The sequence below is a fragment of the Gobius niger genome (genome assembly GCF_951799975.1).
Source record: "Gobius niger genome assembly, chromosome: 4".
In the NCBI taxonomy this organism is placed as follows: domain Eukaryota; kingdom Metazoa; phylum Chordata; class Actinopteri; order Gobiiformes; family Gobiidae; genus Gobius; species Gobius niger.
Window position 1 is genome coordinate 21,001,929 of NC_136855.1, and position 24,801 is coordinate 21,026,729.

The 24,801-nt window shown below is 43.3% G+C and overlaps 1 protein-coding gene across 2 annotated transcripts in view; it reads left to right on the top strand.

Annotated features, from left to right (window-relative positions):
• Nucleotides 1-23,653, top strand: part of kif26ba (kinesin family member 26Ba) — a 90,953-nt gene extending 67,300 nt beyond the window's left edge. The window contains exons 10-28 of one of the 2 annotated variants that reach the window (XM_079555354.1): nt 8,885-9,071; nt 9,405-9,588; nt 11,935-12,106; nt 13,463-13,786; nt 13,856-14,020; nt 14,292-14,412; nt 14,494-14,698; nt 14,786-14,887; nt 14,964-15,091; nt 15,425-15,604; nt 15,680-15,906; nt 16,035-16,674; nt 16,804-17,681; nt 17,753-17,988; nt 18,095-18,226; nt 18,301-18,515; nt 20,252-20,520; nt 21,077-21,227; nt 21,544-23,653. In XM_079555354.1, coding sequence (XP_079411480.1) covers nt 8,885-9,071; nt 9,405-9,588; nt 11,935-12,106; nt 13,463-13,786; nt 13,856-14,020; nt 14,292-14,412; nt 14,494-14,698; nt 14,786-14,887; nt 14,964-15,091; nt 15,425-15,604; nt 15,680-15,906; nt 16,035-16,674; nt 16,804-17,681; nt 17,753-17,988; nt 18,095-18,226; nt 18,301-18,515; nt 20,252-20,520; nt 21,077-21,227; nt 21,544-21,692 — 4,665 coding nt within the window. In that variant the 3' untranslated portion in view covers nt 21,693-23,653. The remainder of the gene's footprint in view (nt 1-8,884; nt 9,072-9,404; nt 9,589-11,934; nt 12,107-13,462; nt 13,787-13,855; nt 14,021-14,291; nt 14,413-14,493; nt 14,699-14,785; nt 14,888-14,963; nt 15,092-15,424; nt 15,605-15,679; nt 15,907-16,034; nt 16,675-16,803; nt 17,682-17,752; nt 17,989-18,094; nt 18,227-18,300; nt 18,516-20,251; nt 20,521-21,076; nt 21,228-21,543) is intronic. The other variant, XM_079555355.1, reaches the window with a different exon arrangement.
• Nucleotides 23,654-24,801: the final 1,148 nt, after the last annotated feature.

The following is a 24,801-nucleotide window of genomic DNA, read 5'->3' on the forward strand; positions in this document are numbered from 1 at the left end:
CAAGCCCAAAACTCACTTGGAGCGCCACGCCCACTCGCACAGGGAGGCGGCCATCTTGGCTTCAAACCCGGACATCGTCTAAACTCATTTTACGTTTTAACGAACTAGTCCCTGGTTTTTCGTCGGATTTAGCTCACATTTGGCACAGTGCATCTAGACATATTGAAATTCAATATTTGCCCAGCGTTTCTCAAAAAAGTTTCACCGTCTCCTCGTAACGACGCGGCAAAAAACGCGTAGATTTCGCGTTGTTTGGAAGAAAGCTCACGCTCACAGGCATAAGCCCACAGAGCTCATATTCATGTCACTAATGCGCCACCTGACACTGAACAGAATGAAGCCATTAATGTATAGCCTGCTCCCAGGATAGCGCCCCCTAGCCATACCTTCAAAACTGCACTTTTGAATCTTTTTAATACAATGATGCCAGTATGTTCTAGACACTTTTGCAAATCAAAAAATACATTATAGTCATGTCATATTTCCTAAGATGTGGGCGTGACTTTGACTTTTATGTGGGAGTCTATCTGGACCTGCCTTGTGTGTCAACAAACTAGTCCCTGGTTTTTCAGCAGAATAAGCCCATACCTGTTTAAACAGACTCTCCTGACACGGGGCTACAAAAAATACCTGACTTTTTTTTCACTCAGACCCCCCCGTTTCGAATGGCGCCCCCCCAAAAACACGTTTTGTCATGTAAATTTGACACCACCTCGCAGGCACGCGCTCTATCCAGTCTGGATCCTACTTGGCTGACAGAAGGCCACTTACGGTCTGATTCCATAGAGATCAATTACTTCACGGTGCACATCACTATAGCGCCACCTGCCTATACCCTGACAAATTTATTTTGTCCGATTTCCACCAAACTTTCCAGATGTGTTCTACTCATCATAACAAACAAAAAAATATATTACACCATGCCTCTATCTCGCTCCGTTCTCCTTATATTTAGGCCCGAGCCGGACGCAGTCCTGGCAAGGGACTATTGTTTTTGGGTGGTTTCTTATTATTATTATTATTATTATTTTTTTTTTTTTTCTCCGGAAAGGATCGCGTTTTTGACCCGCTAAACGTGGGTGAAAGCTCCCCAAAATTGGCGGAGGCAATGGGGCAGCGAAAAAATTTATGATATTGGACGAATGGGACACGCCCACAACAAAACGGCTCCACAGCGCCCTCTGGAAGCGGACCCCAATTCAAAAAAATAGGGGCGTTTTTGGGCGTACGCCCGAATCACTCGGCACAGTGAGAGGGGACATCAGGACAAGCCCAAAACTCACTTGGAGCGCCACGCCCACTCGCACAGGGAGGCGGCCATCTTGGCTTCAAACCCGGACATCGTCTAAACTCATTTTACGTTTTAACGAACTAGTCCCTGGTTTTTCGTCGGATTTAGCTCACATTTGGCACAGTGCATCTAGACATATTGAAATTCAATATTTGCCCAGCGTTTCTCAAAAAAGTTTCACCGTCTCCTCGTAACGACGCGGCAAAAAACGCGTAGATTTCGCGTTGTTTGGAAGAAAGCTCACGCTCACAGGCATAAGCCCACAGAGCTCATATTCATGTCACTAATGCGCCACCTGACACTGAACAGAATGAAGCCATTAATGTATAGCCTGCTCCCAGGATAGCGCCCCCTAGCCATACCTTCAAAACTGCACTTTTGAATCTTTTTAATACAATGATGCCAGTATGTTCTAGACACTTTTGCAAATCAAAAAATACATTATAGTCATGTCATATTTCCTAAGATGTGGGCGTGACTTTGACTTTTATGTGGGAGTCTATCTGGACCTGCCTTGTGTGTCAACAAACTAGTCCCTGGTTTTTCAGCAGAATAAGCCCATACCTGTTTAAACAGACTCTCCTGACACGGGGCTACAAAAAATACCTGACTTTTTTTTCACTCAGACCCCCCCGTTTCGAATGGCGCCCCCCCAAAAACACGTTTTGTCATGTAAATTTGACACCACCTCGCAGGCACGCGCTCTATCCAGTCTGGATCCTACTTGGCTGACAGAAGGCCACTTACGGTCTGATTCCATAGAGATCAATTACTTCACGGTGCACATCACTATAGCGCCACCTGCCTATACCCTGACAAATTTATTTTGTCCGATTTCCACCAAACTATCCAGATGTGTTCTACTCATCATAACAAACAAAAAAATATATTACACCATGCCTCTATCTCGCTCCGTTCTCCTTATATTTAGGCCCGAGCCGGACGCAGTCCTGGCAAGGGACTATTGTTTTTGGGTGGTTTCTTATTATTATTATTATTATTATTATTATTATTTTTCTCCGGAAAGGATCGCGTTTTTGACCCGCTAAACGTGGGTGAAAGCTCCCCAAAATTGGCGGAGGCAATGGGGCAGCGAAAAAATTTATGATATTGGACGAATGGGACACGCCCACAACAAAACGGCTCCACAGCGCCCTCTGGAAGCGGACCCCAATTCAAAAAAATAGGGGCGTTTTTGGGCGTACGCCCGAATCACTCGGCACAGTGAGAGGGGACATCAGGACAAGCCCAAAACTCACTTGGAGCGCCACGCCCACTCGCACAGGGAGGCGGCCATCTTGGCTTCAAACCCGGACATCGTCTAAACTCATTTTACGTTTTAACGAACTAGTCCCTGGTTTTTCGTCGGATTTAGCTCACATTTGGCACAGTGCATCTAGACATATTGAAATTCAATATTTGCCCAGCGTTTCTCAAAAAAGTTTCACCGTCTCCTCGTAACGACGCGGCAAAAAACGCGTAGATTTCGCGTTGTTTGGAAGAAAGCTCACGCTCACAGGCATAAGCCCACAGAGCTCATATTCATGTCACTAATGCGCCACCTGACACTGAACAGAATGAAGCCATTAATGTATAGCCTGCTCCCAGGATAGCGCCCCCTAGCCATACCTTCAAAACTGCACTTTTGAATCTTTTTAATACAATGATGCCAGTATGTTCTAGACACTTTTGCAAATCAAAAAATACATTATAGTCATGTCATATTTCCTAAGATGTGGGCGTGACTTTGACTTTTATGTGGGAGTCTATCTGGACCTGCCTTGTGTGTCAACAAACTAGTCCCTGGTTTTTCAGCAGAATAAGCCCATACCTGTTTAAACAGACTCTCCTGACACGGGGCTACAAAAAATACCTGACTTTTTTTTCACTCAGACCCCCCCGTTTCGAATGGCGCCCCCCCAAAAACACGTTTTGTCATGTAAATTTGACACCACCTCGCAGGCACGCGCTCTATCCAGTCTGGATCCTACTTGGCTGACAGAAGGCCACTTACGGTCTGATTCCATAGAGATCAATTACTTCACGGTGCACATCACTATAGCGCCACCTGCCTATACCCTGACAAATTTATTTTGTCCGATTTCCACCAAACTTTCCAGATGTGTTCTACTCATCATAACAAACAAAAAAATATATTACACCATGCCTCTATCTCGCTCCGTTCTCCTTATATTTAGGCCCGAGCCGGACGCAGTCCTGGCAAGGGACTATTGTTTTTGGGTGGTTTCTTATTATTATTATTATTATTATTTTTTTTTTTTTCTCCGGAAAGGATCGCGTTTTTGACCCGCTAAACGTGGGTGAAAGCTCCCCAAAATTGGCGGAGGCAATGGGGCAGCGAAAAAATTTATGATATTGGACGAATGGGACACGCCCACAACAAAACGGCTCCACAGCGCCCTCTGGAAGCGGACCCCAATTCAAAAAAATAGGGGCGTTTTTGGGCGTACGCCCGAATCACTCGGCACAGTGAGAGGGGACATCAGGACAAGCCCAAAACTCACTTGGAGCGCCACGCCCACTCGCACAGGGAGGCGGCCATCTTGGCTTCAAACCCGGACATCGTCTAAACTCATTTTACGTTTTAACGAACTAGTCCCTGGTTTTTCGTCGGATTTAGCTCACATTTGGCACAGTGCATCTAGACATATTGAAATTCAATATTTGCCCAGCGTTTCTCAAAAAAGTTTCACCGTCTCCTCGTAACGACGCGGCAAAAAACGCGTAGATTTCGCGTTGTTTGGAAGAAAGCTCACGCTCACAGGCATAAGCCCACAGAGCTCATATTCATGTCACTAATGCGCCACCTGACACTGAACAGAATGAAGCCATTAATGTATAGCCTGCTCCCAGGATAGCGCCCCCTAGCCATACCTTCAAAACTGCACTTTTGAATCTTTTTAATACAATGATGCCAGTATGTTCTAGACACTTTTGCAAATCAAAAAATACATTATAGTCATGTCATATTTCCTAAGATGTGGGCGTGACTTTGACTTTTATGTGGGAGTCTATCTGGACCTGCCTTGTGTGTCAACAAACTAGTCCCTGGTTTTTCAGCAGAATAAGCCCATACCTGTTTAAACAGACTCTCCTGACACGGGGCTACAAAAAATACCTGACTTTTTTTTCACTCAGACCCCCCCGTTTCGAATGGCGCCCCCCCAAAAACACGTTTTGTCATGTAAATTTGACACCACCTCGCAGGCACGCGCTCTATCCAGTCTGGATCCTACTTGGCTGACAGAAGGCCACTTACGGTCTGATTCCATAGAGATCAATTACTTCACGGTGCACATCACTATAGCGCCACCTGCCTATACCCTGACAAATTTATTTTGTCCGATTTCCACCAAACTTTCCAGATGTGTTCTACTCATCATAACAAACAAAAAAATATATTACACCATGCCTCTATCTCGCTCCGTTCTCCTTATATTTAGGCCCGAGCCGGACGCAGTCCTGGCAAGGGACTATTGTTTTTGGGTGGTTTCTTATTATTATTATTATTATTATTATTATTATTTTTCTCCGGAAAGGATCGCGTTTTTGACCCGCTAAACGTGGGTGAAAGCTCCCCAAAATTGGCGGAGGCAATGGGGCAGCGAAAAAATTTATGATATTGGACGAATGGGACACGCCCACAACAAAACGGCTCCACAGCGCCCTCTGGAAGCGGACCCCAATTCAAAAAAATAGGGGCGTTTTTGGGCGTACGCCCGAATCACTCGGCACAGTGAGAGGGGACATCAGGACAAGCCCAAAACTCACTTGGAGCGCCACGCCCACTCGCACAGGGAGGCGGCCATCTTGGCTTCAATTGGCTTTCAATTGGCTTTCAAGTGGCTTGTAAGTGGCCCGCCCATCCTCCGTGAAAATAGCCAGAGGTCTTAGCCTAGCTGCATACTGGCCTCTGTCAGAGGCCTCTGTCTCCTGAAATTCGCCAATTTTCCAAATTTCTCCCTTTCTTCACAAAAGCCACACTTTTGGACTCATAGGTACTTATACTACCCCTATGTCACAGACAGAAGCTTTAATTTGGACGTTTTTGCCTCCAAATTCACGTTTTTCTCAACAGTACAATCACAGGAAGTTTAGTTCGTCTGTTTCCTGTCCGTCTCTCTGTGTGCTCCTCGTACTATATGGGTCTTTCCAAAATATTGCTTCAATATCGAGGGTGCTGCAGGGCTGAAACCCTCTCTCAACGTTTCTTTGGGCAGCCAGGAATTTACCCTGATTAAATAATGATAGAATATATTATTTTCTATATTGTAAATCCATTTCCTGCAAATACACAAGTGCGGGGTATTTCATGATATCAATGTCAAATCCCCTGCAGTAATCACTCAGTCTTAGTAGCTCCATTGGTAGAGAGCTGGGTTAGTGTACAGGAGGTTGCTGGATCAAATCCCAACCAAGGCTCCTTTTCATTTGTTTTTCTTTTGGACTCCGCACTTTCTGGTAAAAACATGAATCGTCGCCGATGGTTCCAAACTCATTAGAAACAGGAAAATTACCCCTCCAGTGTGTTGCCGGGATCAAATTTCAGCCTGTGAATTTGGAGTACCCAAGCAGTCATCAGGCCCATGTTTGCATGGAATTACAGCTCAGTGATAGCATGGTCGTCTCAAGTGAAGGAGGTTGCTAGTCCAAACACGACCTTGACACTTTCATATTGCCTTCACCTTTTACATGGGATGCTGCACACATTGTCGCAGCCTATAACACGTGAGTAAGGGACATTTTGCAGAAGTTTTTGTGCCTGTGTGGCATCATAGCTTGAGCGTTGGATTCCCAACCATTAGGTTGTTGGATCAATTCTGACTTTACCTTTTTTTTTTTTTTTTTTAAACCGCAAATATGGTCCCACCCTCATGAAAAACGCTTCAAAACATGCGTCACTAAAGAGAAAGAAATGGGGGATAGTAGGGAGACAATTGAGGAAACACTGGGGAATATGTCGAAAACAATCGGGGAAATGTTCAAGGTGGGGGGGTGGGGGGATCTAAACTGTGAATCCGTTTCCTGCAAACACACAAGTGCATGATCTCTCATGACATTAATTTCCAATCTGCTGTTTTACTCACTCAGCTGGAGTAGCTCCATCGGTAGAGAGCTGAACTAGTGTACAGGAGGTTGCTGGATCCAATCCTAATGTTCACTCTTTTATTTCCTTTTTCTTTTGGACTCAGCACCTTCCAGGAAGAACTCACTAAAAACAGGGAAATAACCTCTCCTCCAGTGTGTTGCTGCAATCAAATTCCAGCCTGGGAATTTGGAGAAACCAAGCCATCATCAGGCCCATGTTTCAAGTGAAGGAGGTAGCTAGTCCAAACACAGCCATGACACTTTTATATTGTTTTCACCTTTTACATGGGCAACTGCACACATTGTCACAGCCTAAAACACATGAATACAGGACGTTTCATGAGATTGGTTGTGCCTGTGTAGTGTTACTGCTTGTGCATTGGCTTGTCAATCATGACATTAATGGATCAATTTTGACCTTAGCTCTTTTTTTTTTTTTTATAACCGCACCTATGGTCCCGCCCCAATGTATGGGTGGGGTGCATGACCTGAAATTACCTCTCTCCTCCAGTGGTGTGCTGGGAACTAACTTCTGCTCAATAATTTAGACAAAAGTAGCCCACATCGGGGTCTAACTACCATGGAGGTACAGCTCAGTGATAGTGTGCTTGTCTTTGGTGGAGGAGGTTGCCAGTTCAAACATGGCTGTGACACTTCTCTAATCCTTTCTCTTTTTTTGTCGGCATTTTAATAGAATTTCTGATACAGTGCAGTCTGTCAGTGATTTTAACCGTTTATACAGTGTTAAGAGTTTCTGCAATATCAACATGTTTGTACAGTTTCTGCAACAAAATAGGGATTATTGCAATTACAACACAATTATGCAACTACATAGGGATTTTCACAATAGCACTATAATGTAACTTAATAGGGACATTCGCATATAAAGCACTGTCATGCAACTTAAAGGGACTTTCGCATATAATGAACTGTAATGCAACTTAAAGGGACTTTCGCATAAAATGAACTGTAATGCAACTTAAAGGGACTTTCGCATATAATAAACTGTAATGCAACTTAAAGGGACTTTCGCATATAATGAACTGTAATGCAACTTAAAGGGACTTTCGCATATAATAAACTGTAATGCAACTTAAAGGGACTTTCGCATAAAATGAACTGTAATGCAACTTAAAGGGACTTTCGCATATAATGTACTGTAATGCAACTTAAAGTGACTTTCGCATATAATAAACTGTAATGCAACTTAGAGGGACTTTCGCATATAATGAACTGTAATGCAACTTTAAGGGACTTTCGCATATAATAAACTGTAATGCAACTTAGAGGGACTTTCGCATATAATAAACTGTAATGCAACTTTAAGGGACTTTCGCATAAAATGAACTGTAATGCAACTTTAAGGGACTTTCGCATAAAATGCACTGTAATACAACTTAAATCAGTGTGATGAGGATTGATCGCAAGGGACCACAGCAAACAGAGGTGGTCGTAAGGCGTGAGAGTGAGCAAAGGTGGTAGCAAGGGATGACAACGAGCGGAGGTGGCCGCAAGGAACGAGAGCGAGCGGAGGTGGCCGCAAGGAACGAGAGCGAGCGGAGGTGGCCGCAAGGAACGAGAGCGAGCGGAGGTGGCCGCAAGGAACGAGAGCGAGCGGGGGCGGTTGCAAGGGACGAGTCCCCAAGGGCGAGGGCCTTCATCGCCGCTTGCGGCTTTAATTTGGATTATTATGGCTCAGCTTGTAAAAAAAAACAACTCAGAAAATTAGAATATTTTTAAAATGACTGTAAGCCATAATCATCAAAATTAAAACAAATAAAGGTTTGACATTATGTCATTTTGTGTGTAATGAGTCTATATCATATATTAGTTTCACAGTTTAAGTTGAATTACAGAAATGAATGCACTTTTGCGAGATATTCTAATTTTCCGAGTTTCACCTGTAGAGAAATGTGTCCTCTGCCCCCAGTCATCATACTATCAAATAAAACCATAAGACACAATGAAGAAATGTTTAAAGAGTTGGTGAAGCAGATTGCTCCACTGCCTTTGCTGCAGGAGAGAAGGGGATTTGTTAAGAAAGGCATATGGCACAAAGGCAAACACGTAAATTACCTGTGCAAACACACACAAAACCTGGAAATACATGGTGTATTCGGAGAGTTAAAATAGTAACAAACTAATGAAATAAAATAAATAATTTTATTCATCAACACCAACCATTAAGGTTCAATTTTCCCATGAACCTTTGGTCCTAACGTGTGTGTTTGTGGTTTAGGTTGTAATGTTTATAGGATTACAGACTCTGATACAAGCACATCTGTGTAATCCCAGACTAATCTCACCTAATCTCATCAGTAATGATATCCTGCGGGGGGCCCCACAAGGCCAGCCCCTCTCTCACTTGGATCCAACACTTCCTGGGTGTCTCTTTATCTTCTGGTCACTACAAGCTGCTTCATTATCACCTAAAGCTCTGCCAGATAGTCACGCCACATTGTTTTGCTTCCCACACGTTCACAGCTCCAGAACCAGTCTGAACTGCGAGCGCCCACCCCAGAGAAGGCGGCCTGGTTCCTGGATGCGGCCATTGCAGCTCGGCACAACAGCCAACACCCCATCACCAGCGAAGAGGAGCACCGTAACTCGCACATGCTTTTCACACTGCACATTTACCAGTACCGCATGGAGAAGGCAGGCAAGGGAGGAAGTAAGTCCAGCTCATGCAACAATACAATTTGCAATGGTCTGGTCTTGACCCGGTAGTGTATCTTGACCTAAGTTTGGTTCGGATTCCCTTGCTGAAGGATTTGGCCTATTGTGCAGGCTTTGGGTTTTGGTTAGGCAAGAACCACTTTGCCACAAACCAAAACTTGAACAGCTTTGATAGACGACAATGAACTTGACATTTGTTGTGTGTTTGTCCAAGTTTCAAATTAGCCAGTGATGCTCTGCAGCAGCCCAATGCTATACTGGATCAAAGATTTGCTCAAAATTGAGAAAATGTTAATCGGATTTTATTTTTTTTACACCTGTTTTGCAGTGTCTGGAGGGCGTAGCCGGCTGCACCTGCTGGACCTGGGCAGTTGTGATGCTCGAGTGCTTGAAGGAGAAGGAGGAAAGAGCAGGGAGAACGTAGCCGGCTCTGCACCTCTGTGCCTCTCCCTGTCTGCTCTGGGCAACGTCATCCTGGCACTGGTCAATGGCAGCAAGCACATCCCATACAAGTAAATGTCGTGAATAAAAAGATTGGCATTACAATAACACACGTCCCTGGTGAGGTCACAGAAACAACACAGTAGGTGGAAAGAGGAGGGAAGAGAAGAAAAAAATCAACACTCACTTGAAGGTTACTGAGATTTGGGGACTTAATGTCATAAACAACAGCAGATGCTGTTACATATTCATCATAGTTAGTTAGCATGTTTGCTGAATAGCAATGACTAAAACTACAATGACAATAAAGTTGAAATTGGTTCTATATGCACACATTTAACAAAGAAGAGCAGCCTATATGCGTCATTATATTACCGTTCAAATCCCACTCGCATGTTATTTATCCCACCGCGCGCTCAGTTAATTTAATCACCAGCTTTTACATTTAAATTGCAAAGCAGCCTGGTGTAGTGCTGAGGGTGTAAAGCTGCAGTTTGGATGCTGTCGGATTATAAAAGGGCTGGGTGCAATTTAATAATGGAGGGAGTATCACTGCTGTTGCTTCTAAGGCGGCTGGCATTACAGCACTGTCACAACATGAATATGCAAGAACTATTGTCAAGTCAGTGCCAGGACGAGGTTAGACTATTAACACTGTTTCTTACATAGACTTCGGGTAATATTAATTAGAGGGGGGACTTTGACCAAAAAAAAATAAAAAAAATCTCTATGACAATTAATAATATGAAAAAAGGTTTTTGTAGCCTTTTTTTTTTGGTCATTTTATCACAATTATCCAATCCAACTTTATTTCTATAGCACATTTCATAAAAACAAACATTAAAAGCCAATGGACACATAAATAAATACAAAATAAATAGATTATATAAAATTATTATAAAAAAGACATGTTTCCCCTTGCGAAAATCCGATAATTTGACATTTAGAAATAATTACATTTATGTTGACAATATTAAAATAAATCTCCAAATCAAGATATTATCCTGAGTCTGGTGCATTTCACAACTACAAATCTCGGTATAAGTGAAGCCAGAAATGCACAAATCCCTTTGGGAATAACCAACTATAATCCAAGAGATTACCATTGAGTGTAACCACAGAACCCACACAATCTCTTCCGACTTTTGACTCTTGCACTCATAAATAATGTAACTTCGAAATCCCCTTCCTTTCTTATATAGGACAGTTTTATTAAGTTGACATTGCACCACAAACTTGAGCTTAGGGTTATGAGACAACTTTTTACTGGGGGTCAAACAAAATTTCATCATCCCACGAACCACATAAAAATAATCCCCTGTAGCTGTGGTGGAAAAGGTGGACATTATTGTAGCTCATTAAATGGTAAACCAGTTCTACAATGGCCCATCACTTTGGGTCCCAGTTTGGCCCTTAATCCATGTCCTGTTCCAGTACTGTTGCTAGGTAACCAGTGATTTCATGTTCAGCGCGTTATTGGACATTGGGAATTTGCAGCTGCCCAGACTGGAAAAGGTGCACACATGTGTTTCTCATTGAGTCAAGAACTACAATACAGAAGGATTCTTTTGTATGATATTATTTGCAAAATTCCTTTATAATAATAGCAGTGCTCTAGCAGTGATGTGTTTATGTTAGGCATTTTACAGGTGTACACACAGTTTAGATACACTTTAATCCAATTTAGGTCTATATTAAACCCAATTTAGTCCTGATTTATTCCTGATCTAGGCCGTACGTGAAAGGTATGATAATTTATGAGGTGGTATTTTGAAGGTTAAATATTTTATGGTGTGTAAAGGTTGAGAACCACTGATCTAGAGGGACTGCAATAAATGGGGAGTTTGCTGAGGCCTGACGCAACAAAGCAGCAAACAGACTTTAATTCAAGGCTGTGGAAATAGAGGTCAACATATACTTGCTTTGAATGTTTGGCCGTGTGTTATAGTAGCTGTACACATAGAGAGAGTGGTGTTTTTAGATGAAGCATTGGACCACAGAGGACTTGTGCTGACTGTCCGCATGCATGTTTTATACTTACTTATAAGGATGCGATATAACATAGTAAATAATTGCACTAGGAGATTAGGTTAAAAGTGCAGTTTAGTTTCACTGCTCTCAAGGGCAGTTGATCCTTTTAGAGAGATAAGAAAACATCATCTCCTCCTACTCAATCAGGAGTGGCATCAATCAATAAATATCAATAGTGGCTTTCATTGCCTTCACCTTGTCGTATGGTGAGTCATGTTTATGGTGCGTGTCTTCAGCAGAGCAGGGAATGTTTGTCATTTGGCGACAATTGGCTTTTAATAATTTGTCATTACTCGTCACATCTGCGTGGGCGTCTGGAGGGAGATCGATCCGTTTTGCCTGTGAGTGCCTGCGAGGCTCATGTCTGGCTGTATGTCTGTTTTAAGGGACAGCAAGCTCACCATGTTGCTAAGAGAGTCGCTAGGCAACATGAACTGCCGGACCACCATGATTGCTCACATCTCTGCCTCACCCAGAGACTTCTCAGAGACGCTCTCCACCATCCAGATCGCATCCCGCGTCCTCCGCATGAAGAAGAAGAAAACCAAAGTCACAGTGGTGAGTCCGAGCTAATTCTCTTCCTCCACTGCTCTGTACAAGTTCATCGTTTATGTAATGGCTTTTTCATTTTTGTGAGTGCGAGATATAGCAAAGTTGATAACTACAGAAAAGTTACATGATAGGGCTACACAAGTTCTGTTTTAGTCATGATTTTCCTCATTTATTTCTATTTTAACCTTGTTTTGGTCTCACTTTATTTTTAGTCTTTTATTTGTTGTGTTGTTTTGGCACAATCTGCTGATAAAGAAACATTGCCTGTATTTTTTTGCATAATTCTAATGGAACAAATTCCTAGTTATCCAGAGTATTGTTGATTTCTAGAGATATATATATATTTTTTTTTAATTCATGCAGTCCTTATATTTGAAAAGTTTTGTGGTGCTAGGCTAGCGCATCTCTATGGTAACTAGTAGCCTGCATTAACATACAGTCTGACCCAAGCACAGTGCACCTGAGGCAAATCACTTATAACACCAGTCTATATGAATGTCACGTTGATTGAATCATTTTTGAAATAATCCTTTTGCATTTAAAAGAACTTATATTTGAGCAGCATCAGCTTCCTGGTTGGTAGTTACAGTAGTTTGTTTACCTGCGGCCAGCATTACTACAGATGGAATTCACGAAGGAGCTTTCTGCAAATCAAATTATGGTAACGTTTGGAGGACTACCCCATGATTTTGAAGAGGTTTTTAATGCAGGCTACTAGTTACCATAGACATGCGTTAGCTTAGCACTAGCCTAGCACCGCTAAACTCTTCAAATATGCTGCGTGAACACTCTGGATAACTAGAAAATTAGTCTTGTGTCAAAATTCCTGAAATATCCCTTTAACCCCAGGAAGAGTAGCTGTCAATTCTGTGTATTCTGTAAAGTGTGCACAATTTGGTTTACAGTTTTGTACTATAATAATAATAATAATGCATTGGTTTTATATAGACCTTTTCTTGACACTCAAAGACGCTTTACATTGCACTATTCGTTCACTCCATACTCGGTGGTGGTAAACTACTATTGTAGCCACAGCTGCCCTGGGGTAGACTGACGGAAGCGAGGCAACCAGTCTGCGCCATCGGCCCCTCCGACCACTACCACTCACTCACTACATTCGCTAGGCTTCCTGGTGTTACCAAACGGTCTCCCATCCAAGTACCGACCAGGCCCTTCCCTGCTTAGCTTCCAAGGTCTGACGGGATTGGGCAGAGCAAAGGCGGTATGGCCACTACTAAATGTGTATCTTAAAAAAAAGAAAGGAGTAGGATCTTTACAAATGTTCTGCACATGTTTAACTTTCTGTTCTTTCTACAGATTCAAACACAAATCCTAAACAAACTCTTTTACTTCTTCACACAGCAGTACACGTCCAGCTCGTCTGGAGGCGAGAGCTCATGTGAAGAGGGGCGCATGCGTCGCCCCACTCACCTGCGGGCCTTTCATCACCGTGGTGACACTGACTCAGACCTGCCACTGCTGCGCCTTTCCAGTGACCCGGACGAGTACTCGAGCAGCGAACAGTCCTGTGATACCGTTATTTATGTTGGGCCCAACGGGGCTGCTGTGTCGGACAGAGAACTGACCGACAACGAGGGACCACCTGAATTTGTACCAATCATTCCCGCTTTGCTCCGAGGTAAAGCACTTGAGCAGCAAAATCAGTCAGTGGGAGTAGTGAGTAAGGTACTTAAAACACAATTCATGCACATTATCAGGTGTAATGCAACGGTATTAAAGCTTTTCTTCTTTTAGTCGGAAAGTCAGGAGCAGCCGAGTGCCTCCCCCCACCCGCAGTGTGCCCAGTCACTGCTGGGTCAGCCCCTGCCCCCTGTCCCAGAAGAGGGAGCTGAGTGCTTGAAGTGCAACACCTTTGCAGAGCTGCAGGAGAGATTGGACTGTATTGACGGCAGCGAGGAGGTGAAAACTCTTCTTTTATCGTATCATAATTATCCAAATACAAAACCAGAATAGACAAGCCTAAATTAATCCTCCTCTCCAGTTGATTTTCACTTTCAAATGTGTTTTTGTTTTATTTTACCTTCAATAAATGATTTGTGAGCTTTCTATTACCTTCAGAAAGGCTGTAAATAATGTATTCCTAAAGACGTTCAATCAGTTTTAGAGTGTTGCTTTGATGTGGAATTGCTTTTCTATTTATATTCTTCCCATACAAAACATATGTGTTCAGGTGGCCAAGTTCCCCTTTGAGGAAGTTCCTGTGAACAGACAAGGAGCCAAATATGAGGCTTGTCCACCTTCTGCTGTCCCAAACCCAGTGGTAGCTGCTCCTTGTGCTGCCGCAGACACAGGTATGTTCTAGGGCTGGATATTCCTTTACAAAGACGAGCAGTGACAGATATGATTGACGTGACTTCTTCATTGTGTTTCAGCTGATTCCACCAGAAGAACCAATGACCAGCAGCTGCAGGACATTAAAGAGGTGGTGGAGGAGGCAGAGTTGGCTCAGACCATGATCCACAATCTGACACAGAGGTCTGGGTCCCCTATTGTCACCTGCACCAGGAGTGTGACTGGCAGCAGCAGTAGCACCTCCAACCCACTGCTCAGGGCCAAGAGCTCACAGCTAAATGACAGGTTTGGACATCGCCCATGCTTTACAGAAACAGCCTTCCTATTTAAGATGTACTTCTAGTAACAGTTTTCTTTTGTGTAACTAAATAGCAGGGAAAATCTAAATAGTGGCGGTAATGGTGATGGAAAGACCCGCACACTGGGATCCCCACGACTGGGCATTGCCAGCTTGACCAAAACATCTGAATACAGGTGAGAGATCCATATACTGCAACAATGAATCAGGCAAGTCCAACAGTTCATTACTATTATTCATTGTTTTCAACAGACCTCCATCATCCCCATCCCAGCGCTGTAAAGTGTACACTCAGAAGTGTGTGATGCCAACAACCCCCCCTCTGTCTTCAAATACTCTGGCCCAGGACGGCCACGGCACAGACGCTCAGGCCTCAGACAGTGAGTGCATGTTTTTCACTATTAATATATACTACATTTTTTCTCCATCTGCACTTGTTCTTTCCATATGCCTCATTAGAGAGATAGAACTTTAAATTCTATAGTAAAGAATTGTGTGAATATGGACATCTGTGCCGTATTTATACAGTAGAGTCTGTACTATTAAGTGTTCATCAATCTGAGAAAAGGATTTCTTAACTCGGATATAAAACAATATCTGGAGATAGAATTTCTGTTGCCAGTTGGTATTGTTGTAGGAAACCAGCGAGTACATGTTATGTTCTTGGAGAACAATAGCTCTGACTTGTCAAATGCATGTTTGTGATTTTTCAGACAGTTTGGCTGCAGACAGTGGTCGCTCTTCGACAGATTCTGTGTTGTCCAGGACTTCTCCTGTGGGCATGAGTCCACAAGTGAAAGAGCCAGTGCCGTCTCTGTCTGCCAGCCTGGGCTCAGCGGAGACGCTGTGTGACGATGATGTGCCCCCGATACCTCTGGACATGCACCGAGATGGTAACTATTACTATGCATTTCAGTTGTAGTAAAGGCACACATACATAACTGACTGCCATTTAAAAATGTTTTCAGGCTCAAGTCCGACCGCTAATACCCAGATTCCTGCACACACTGGGGCCACTAGTGAGGAGTGCCTTACATCAGAGGCACAGAAACATTGTCAAACCAGCATCATCAGCTTTACCAGCGACGGTGACTCTCTGACTGGGACAGTTTCTCAAGAAGTTAATGGCTCTATGGAGGAGTACCACGTTCCCTTCACAACTTCAGGGGTGACAGAGGTTGTGGCCATGGCAGAGGTGAAAGCAATACCTTTGTTTACAGCAATAAAAGCTGTAACTGTTATGTTAGTGGAGTCCTTTGTAGATAACAATATAAAGGAGACTCTCTGTAAGCGGTAAGAAATCTTACACATATTGTGTTTCAGGTTGCCATGGCGAGGCTACGTGTTGAAGGTGAGGCCTTAGCCACCGTGATGTCCAGCTGCGCTTCACCAATGTCCTCCTGGATGAGTGACTTGAGCATGTGCAGTGAGGCTGACCAGTCCCTCCACAGTTTCAGCCAGTCTCAAAGCCATCAGGGGGAGGCCATGGCTGAGCCTGAACATAATGTGCTTCTTGGACCAGACGAGTTGGGGCAGTGTGAAAATAAGGGACAACAGCTAGAGAATGGAAGTAATAAACAAACACCAACGAAAAACAAGCTTCGTAAGTTGCCTCCACCAATGACTAAAACTACCATTCAGACTCTGGTTGGACCCTTTAAAGCGACCATCAGTGTTCACCCGTGTGTGGCTGTAAAACCAATGGTAATAAAAGAGCACACAGTCCTCTCCTCACCAGTCAAAGGCGGTCTAATTAACGAGCCCATCAAATGCACCACACTACTCTCCGGCTCTATGTCCAGTGAGATGAGCTTTGAAGATCCCTGGTTAAAACGAGGCTTTGAAGAGGGCAGGTCCAATGAGCTCGTGTGTGAGGTGAAGCCTGAGAAGAGGGAGCCAGAGCATTCACAGGTCATCCATAGCCCAGAGAGCAAGAGCGAGCAGCACAGTTTGTGTAAAGATGGTAAGATGTTTGTTTATTAAGATGTTCTTTGTCATTATTGTAAAATAGTTGAACAATATCAAAGAAATATATATATATATATATGTATGTATATGTATTGATCATGTATGGATTTTCCTGTTTCACTAGGCTGTCATCAGAACACCTTCGGCAGTGATGTCATTTTGTCTCCAGATTCCATTAAACGTGTGCTGGATGGCTGTGAGATTATGGCACTTGTTGCACAGGGGGAAAGCCTCACTACTGTCTACAACCGAGACATTCACCAGACTGCCAGTCTGCCACGTGGGTGGCACCGCATCAACCGCCATGACGGTCTGGATAACACAACTGAGTACAGAAATCTTACTTCCTCGACTCCCTGTAGCCCACGTGCAACACTTGACAGGCGGGGATCCAATGGAAAAGGCTTTTTCTCTCACAGAAGAGGGGGAATCCCTCCTCTACCGCCAATACGCAAATCCAGCCTGGATCAGAGGAATCGAGCAGCCAGCCCACTTCACCAACCTGGGATGCTTCTCCAGGATGAATGTATTTCTGCTGGAGTGACAAGGCAGCGTGGTGCAAGCATCGACAGCAGCAGACTTTTCAGTGCCAAACTTGAACAGCTCGCCTGTAGGACCAACTCTCTGGGGCGAACCAACAGCTCCCACAGTGGGTCGTACCATTATGACTGCTTCTCTCTGGAGAGGGGGGAGAGCCTGAGAGCAGGAGCCAAAGGGGACAGCACTTTGCCCCGGACAGGCCGTAGCCTTACCCGCGGTGGATCACTATCCTCAAACACCAACACCAGCCCTGGTTTCAGTCCTATCCCAGGGTCGAGCAGTGCTCCCCAAACTCCAGCTAAAACCAGCAGCCAGTCAAGAATCTCTGCTGTCAGTAAGCTGCTAATGACCAGCCCCAAAGGCAGGAGTCTGTCTACTTCAAGCACTAAAACACTGAGTTTCTCTACAAAGTCTTTAAGTCAGAGTAGTAGTCGCAGTTCCAGCCTTCCACCAAATGGAAAGGTATGGAGTTTCTTCTTTAAATAGGATGAATGCTTTTTTTTTGTTTCATTAACAACAATTTCTTCTGTCAGTCTCCAAATCCACCAGTCCCGGGGCCTGTTCCGCAGCAGGTTCCTGCACTTGGGTCCTGGTCGACACAGTCTTTGAGTCGCAGCCGAGGAGGAAGTCTGGCTGCAAAACTGCCGCTTCGAGCTGTGAACGGTCGGATCTCTGAGCTAGTCCAGGGCAGCGCAGGCTCCAGGTCCAGGACTCAAACCCCAGGAGCCGGCGCTGAACCTGCAGAGGACAAGAGCGCAGCTGGGGCAAAGTTAGTTCCGCCGTTTATTCATTTTCATTTGAAGTAAATCGGAAATGCGAGTCTTATTGTGCTGTATTTTATTCTTTTGGCTGAAATATGTGTATCCTATTCCTAGTGGAGGGACAGTGGGTGCTGGCACGACAGAGGAGAAACCCTCAGGTGTCCAAACATTGCCCTCTCCATACAGCAAGATCACTGCTCCCAGGAAGCCCCATCGCTGCAGCAGTGGCCATGCCAGTGACAACAGGTATCCCATGATCACTGAAGGATGAAACTTCATTTATTCCTTAAATGTAATTTGACTTCTTGTGCACCTAACAGCAGTGTGCTGAGTGGGGAATTGCCTCCGGCCATGGGGAAGACTGCCCTGTTTTATCACAGTGGAGGCAGCAGTGGGTACGAGAGCATGCTACGGGACAGCAGCGAGAACACAGGGAGCACCTCGTCGGCCCAGGACTCACTGAGTGACCACAGCACCGCCACCTCCTCATCGAGACGGAGCTCCAAAAGCAACAAGAAAAGCCGCAGCAACACAGGTCTCAAAACAACACGCTTTATTTAATGGCTCCAGTGCTAATGCTCGCTCATGAACTGTAAAGCAAGAGACCCGGACTGTAAAATTACACAGTATTACCTCTATATGTGGCTCACAGTGGACAAATTGCAGCAGCTGTAGATGTGAATGAGGCAGGTAAAGGTGACCCTGAGCACCCGTCTGTGAAATGGTAAAGGGATTGTGCTGGTGCAGCCTCTAATGAATACAGCATATTCCCGAAGACTGTAACGCGGAGAGCCTGCTAATGGCCTTACTCCGCGCTGCTTAACAGTGAGAATGGATCTGAGCCTGTGATCAGATCAGACAGAGGCTTGGCTGGGCCTTATTAGGGATATGAATTGGAATAATCTTCACCTCTCGTGCGTTGTGAATGCAGAGGCACATCCTATCTGGCTTTCCATATACTTAATGTAACAGGTTCTTGTATCACACATTCACAGACCACAATACCTCAACTGATGAACTTATTTTTCTCTTTCTAGCTTCTCAGTTCACTTTTCCTGTCTTTCCAACACAATTGCATTGCTCTTCTTATCCCTTGGCCAGCTCCAGTTCCCTGATGCACTTACACCTACTCTATCATTAAATACAAATGTCTCTGCTTGACCTTTCTACACTGCCCTGAGACCAAGAAATAGCTTCCTTCTTATTAAAACTTTCTTTCGAACTCTTTATCATTCAGCGCCCACTGAATCTGATTATTTCACCTGGTTAGTCTTTCGTGTTCGACTTCCGAGTTCTTTGCAGCCTCGGTGACTTTATGCTCTGTGACCTTCATACTGCACTCATATTGATAAATCAGAATGTTTCAATTGATCTAAAATTCAAATTAATCAATATATTTGTTATGTTTAAAACAAATGACTTTTATAAATACAGTGCCTCTCGAAAGTATTCATACACCTTGAACTTTTGCACATTTTGTCACTTTTCGGTTTTCTATTTTTTGAAAAATAACAGAATCATGTATCATTTTGCTTTCACTTTACAGTTGTCTGTTACTTGTGTGTGAACGTTCAGTAAAACAATCTAAATAAAATGTTTATGTTTAGGGCTGTAAACATGACAAAATGTGCAAAAGTTCAAGATGTATGAATACTTTCGAGAGGCACTGTATGGTTGATGAAAAAGGCGTTTCAAACCAAACAATGGATATCCTCTGCAGTACCATTTACAGTGGGGAAAAAAAGTATTTGGCCGAAATCCAATAGAACGTCTATAGGGAACTGACCAAATACTTTTTCCCCCACTGTAATAACTTAAAGCTGGGGTACCTGACCTTTTGTTGTTGTAGAGTCATTTTGTTTGTACCACCACAGAGTTTGTTGTAAACACAGCAAAAAACAGACCTACTTGGTCATCATCACCTAATTTGTCATTGAGAAATGGAAAATAGAAGTACAATCTAAATTAGTGCAGTTTATTTTGGGGTTGGTCCCCCCTTCTTCACTTTGCCACTGCTCAAAGCTGTGCACAGGCTTGAAATGGGCATATAAACAATTTGTTGTCGTGTAAAATAAAGTGATTCCAATTATAGTGTAACCGCAAAATTAAGTTGGACTTAGGTCTGACAAAAAGTGAGCCAGCAAGTGGGACATTGCTTGTGTTTGTGTCATTTATTGGGTAAAATGTTACGCAGTGTTGCTTTAACTATCTGGATGCTTCAAAAATCTTCACAGTTTATCCATAACTTTGCGTTTTTTAATATTCTGTAAGGTCTCCAGCGCAGGCGTCTGATCCCAGCCCTCACCTTGGACTCCGCCTCTCTCTCCCCGTCGCACCGCTCTTCGAAGCAGGCCATCACCTCCTCTTCCTCGTCCTCCTCCAGCCCAGGTGCATGCTGGGTCGACGGCCCGCTGGGACCGCCGGCTTCTTCTAACCACCGCGTCCCACCAACGGCAACGACAGAGACCTTCGAGATCAAGGTTTATGAGATAGATGATGTGGAGCGTCTGCAGAGGAGGAAAGACAGAGGAGGCAGCAAGGTGAGACGAGAGGAAAAATGACGCGGGACAAGGAGAGGGCAGCGTGAGGGACTGCGGCGTTAGGAAGGTGACAGAAAGGTGCCGCCACGGGGAAAATATGAGATAATTACAATAGAGGACACGCAACATATGCCCTGCACAAGAAGAGGGAATAGAGCAACGTTTTAATATGAGGCAAAGCTAATATCCAACCTGCTCTTTGCGAATAATTATTGTGTGTTTTTCCCTAAAATATTCTCCTTTCTTGCTGATAGCTACAGGATTGAAATGAATGCAGGTTTTTGCTCTTACTCATAAATCTATATGTATTCAGAGTGAGGGCGTTGTGGGCTTTGGGAAATGGGGAGCAGGAAAAAAAAAGCATGAAATATAGATTTTTCCCACCGCAGTCTTTTAAAAGCCACTTCATTTCCAGCGGCTCAGGTGAACAGTGACCAGTGTCAGACCCATAGTCGAGGTGCTAGAGGACAGGGAAATGGGTGAAAGTCAAGTAATTCAAAGCATATCATGTGTTGAATTGAAGAAAGTGAATATCTTTTTCGTGTTTTTGCAACAGGAGTTGGTGTACGTGAGCGGCAAACTTCGTAAGCTGGAGAACAGGCAGCAGCGCATCAGTGAGGTCAAAGCCAAGTACCAGTGTCTGAAGAAAGAGCTGGAGCAAACAAAACAGCACCTGATGCTGGAGCCGCACATGTGGACCACAGAGTGTGAGTACGGCCCGAAAGTGTAACATGACACTGAGATTATATAAATGTCTTTTCTATAGATAAAAACTCAACGTATAATAAAAATTCATAGTGACCATTGTTGCATTAGAACCATTATTGTATTTGTTGTTAAAAAGTCCATTCATATATTCATGTTCATATTCATGCCGATAATACAGAACATTACAACCTCTATATAAGCCAGATTATATTTCATTTTCTATTAAGAATAAAATATGATAATTACATCTTTAACTATCAGGCCTAGCAAAGGATTATACGAAGTGGTTTGAATACTTTCTGTGTCCTTTTCCAGTTGAGCTGCAGCAAGTCTTTGAGGTGGATTCCCTGGAGTATTTAGAGGCTCTTGAGTTGGTGACCGATCGACTGGAGACCAGAGTGAACTTCTGCAAAGCACATCTTATGATGATCACATGCTTTGACGTGTCATCCAAACATCGGTAAACCAGAAGGGAAGACACGACTGACTTCACTGGACCTACAAAGGATATTTTTCAAGCGAATGACCAAGGCCTACACATTACATTTTGTAGATTCAGATGTATGGGAGCGGTCCAGGAACATCATCACAGCAGACAATAATACAACTTTCACCACTGACTGAAGAACGTGAAGGAACTGTTACAAAAGTGTACACAACAGTGTTAAGAAAACTGCCATTTTTATCAAGACTTGGTTTAAAAAAAGAAAAGAGGGAATGGAGAACAGTTAATCCCTCCCTTTTAGAAGCCTGTTTTCTAGAGTGTGAGGAAATGTTGGGTTGAGAGACACTTGGACTAGAAATCCTTTTGCTGCTGCAAACAAACCCAGCCAATAAAAGCAAAGAAGAAATGAATGATTTTCAGAAAAAGTGCCTTGTGACCTTTTGTCTCTTTGTGTAAAAGCCCGACCTGTGTGCGGTGCTAGCATTACTGCAGCCATTTTAAATGTTTCTGAGTCAGTGTTTCTAAATAAAATCCAATTATGAGCGGAATATTGTACAAAACGCAATTTTACAGTATTCAAGACCAACTGAACAAAGACACAGGTGAACTAAAGGTTTTGTGATGTTTGTCTTTTATTACATTAAGTGTATTCACAAATAGAGCACAACTGGATCTGACTCACAGGCTTTCATTACTGTGTGCTCTTAAGTCCCTGGTGCTTATGTGACGGCTTTTCTGTGTTTACAAAGCAATGAAATGTGTCAATCACTCCGTGTTGAGCACATCATCGATGTCTGTTATCTGTAATGTGTTGTTCGACTTCTAATCTAAAAGAAAGTGAATGATGTGTCAAGTGTGTGTTTTGTAATAACAAATATTCATCTTTCTGAGTGCAATGGAACCACGTAGAGACTTTGCCAATCACAATAGAGTAGAAAAGAGGATAAAGGGTAAGAAAGGTTAAGCCAAATAATGTACGAGCTCTAACTGCAATTTTGGGCGATTCATGTTAAGTTGGAAAACATGAGGCTACAGTATGTTCTATGAAATAAATGATTTTAGACAGAACAGTAAAAATAAAATAATATATTCAAATAAAATAAATTAATATAATATAAAAGACCAAAATCTGAGGCATGTGTCTCTGCTTGGTTCTGCTTCTCATTTGTTCTATGGTGCTTGAGATGTTTATGATAAAATGTTTGTACAAATATAAATATATAAGGAAGTCCGTTTCCCTCTGAGATACGCTACACACTTTGAATGCCTCCTCTGCTTTGTACATGTCGCTCCTCTCACTGCATTCTGGGTAAGTGAGTTTATTGCTGTTGAAAGGTTGAAGCAGGAAAAGGGCAGATTTCCCGGAGCAAAGCAAAGCGGTGGTGACGCCTGTTCATGTCCCTCTCATTAAAACAAGACTCTTTGGATGAGAAGTCTAAATGTGGTCATTAATTTTCCATCACGTTCAGCTGACACGACAGGTGAAACACGATCTCGTGCTGTCGCCATCACAAAGCTCTGATCTTTTCCTGCTTTTAACTCGCAATTCACAACAAGTCATGATGGATGGTGTATTTTTTCATCCATGTCAATGTCCTTATTTATTTTACTGTGCCAGGTTTCTGTAATACCTCTACTTCTCATGTTGATCCGTTGTTTGATTAGCGGGATTTGTGTCAAAGAGAATTAACATGCTATGTGTGGGATCAGTTCGGTTTGTTTCATTGCCAATGCTGCACTTTATTATACTATTATCAAGCAATATTTACTCTGGAAGTGTGTCATTACTACAGCACAACAATGTGTGTCCAGCCAGTGTTTTGGAGACTATAGTGATGTACAAAAGTGTGAACCAGTTTCACAATAGCAGTGATTTAAAAACACATAACTTCATTTGTCTTTGTCATAAAAACAAACAGATCTGTTGTGTGGACAAATAATTTACATAAGAAATAGCCTTTCATTTTGAGACAGTACAACTTAACTGCTTTGGTCCCTTGTAACCACTGAGCTATAAGAATGTTTCAAGCTCAATGCAACACTTGTTGATAGAGACTGAACGATATGTTTGTTTTTTTCCATAATGCATGTTGTTCTATGTTTTTCCAAACCTGCGGAAATTCTACAATCCTCAGCAGCCGACGAGCACAACAACAACACAACAATTCAGTTTCAGTCAATAGAGTGCATTACACCTCAGGGGAAAAGTGTAAGGGAAATGATAAGGATGAACCCCTTTGCACTTACACTTAGAGGAACAGTACTGCCCCCCCTTCGCTGAAATGTTTTATTTATTTATTTGGTCGGGACAGTGCATGTTGATGAACAAACATGGGACTCATGCATGTAAAGACGCCATGCCGGATTGTAGCCTTGGGATAACTTGCATCCGTCGTCCTCCATGCGCACTCTCAAACATGCTCTCATTCATCCTGGCCTATTGTACATGTTTTTAGTGGTAGGGGAAACCGGAGTACCCGGAGGAATCCTACGCAGACAGGGGGAGAACATGCCAACACAACACAGAAAGGCTGCATCCAAGTGGGAATCGAACCCGGGACCTTCTAGCTGTGAAGCCCAAGCACTACCGCGCCGCCCCTAATAGTGAATCTAATGGTGCCAACTTGCACTGAAGCATTTAAATAAAGATTAAAGTGGCCTATCTGTTGGTGCTCAGCCTAAACAAATGGTGGCCTTTGCAGATTTAATGCGGCTAAAATAAGACTAAAATGAGATAAACTGAGATATCGGTCCACTTCTTCTTGATAAAACACTTTTTCACTGTACTATATTATGGTTACATCATGTATTATATAGACCGACACATAGCATGTTAAACATCCTGCAAATGTCTTGTGTCAATGTTTGCTTCTGGCCTCATATTTCGCAGTAGATGTATCTACAGCATTGACAAATATTGTTAGTGCTGTTCACAATGACCCATTGTAAATTGACTGGCACAGAGCGAGACAGCGGGCAAACATGCAGCTTTTGTGATTGAAGGCCAGAGTACAGATTTGCAGTTTTTGGAAATGTGGCCCAGCACATTGTGTCGACAGCAGAGCAGATGGAGGGATGTAAATAAAGGAATGTATTGGAAGAGTTGACATGAGCGAGTCTCCATCTTT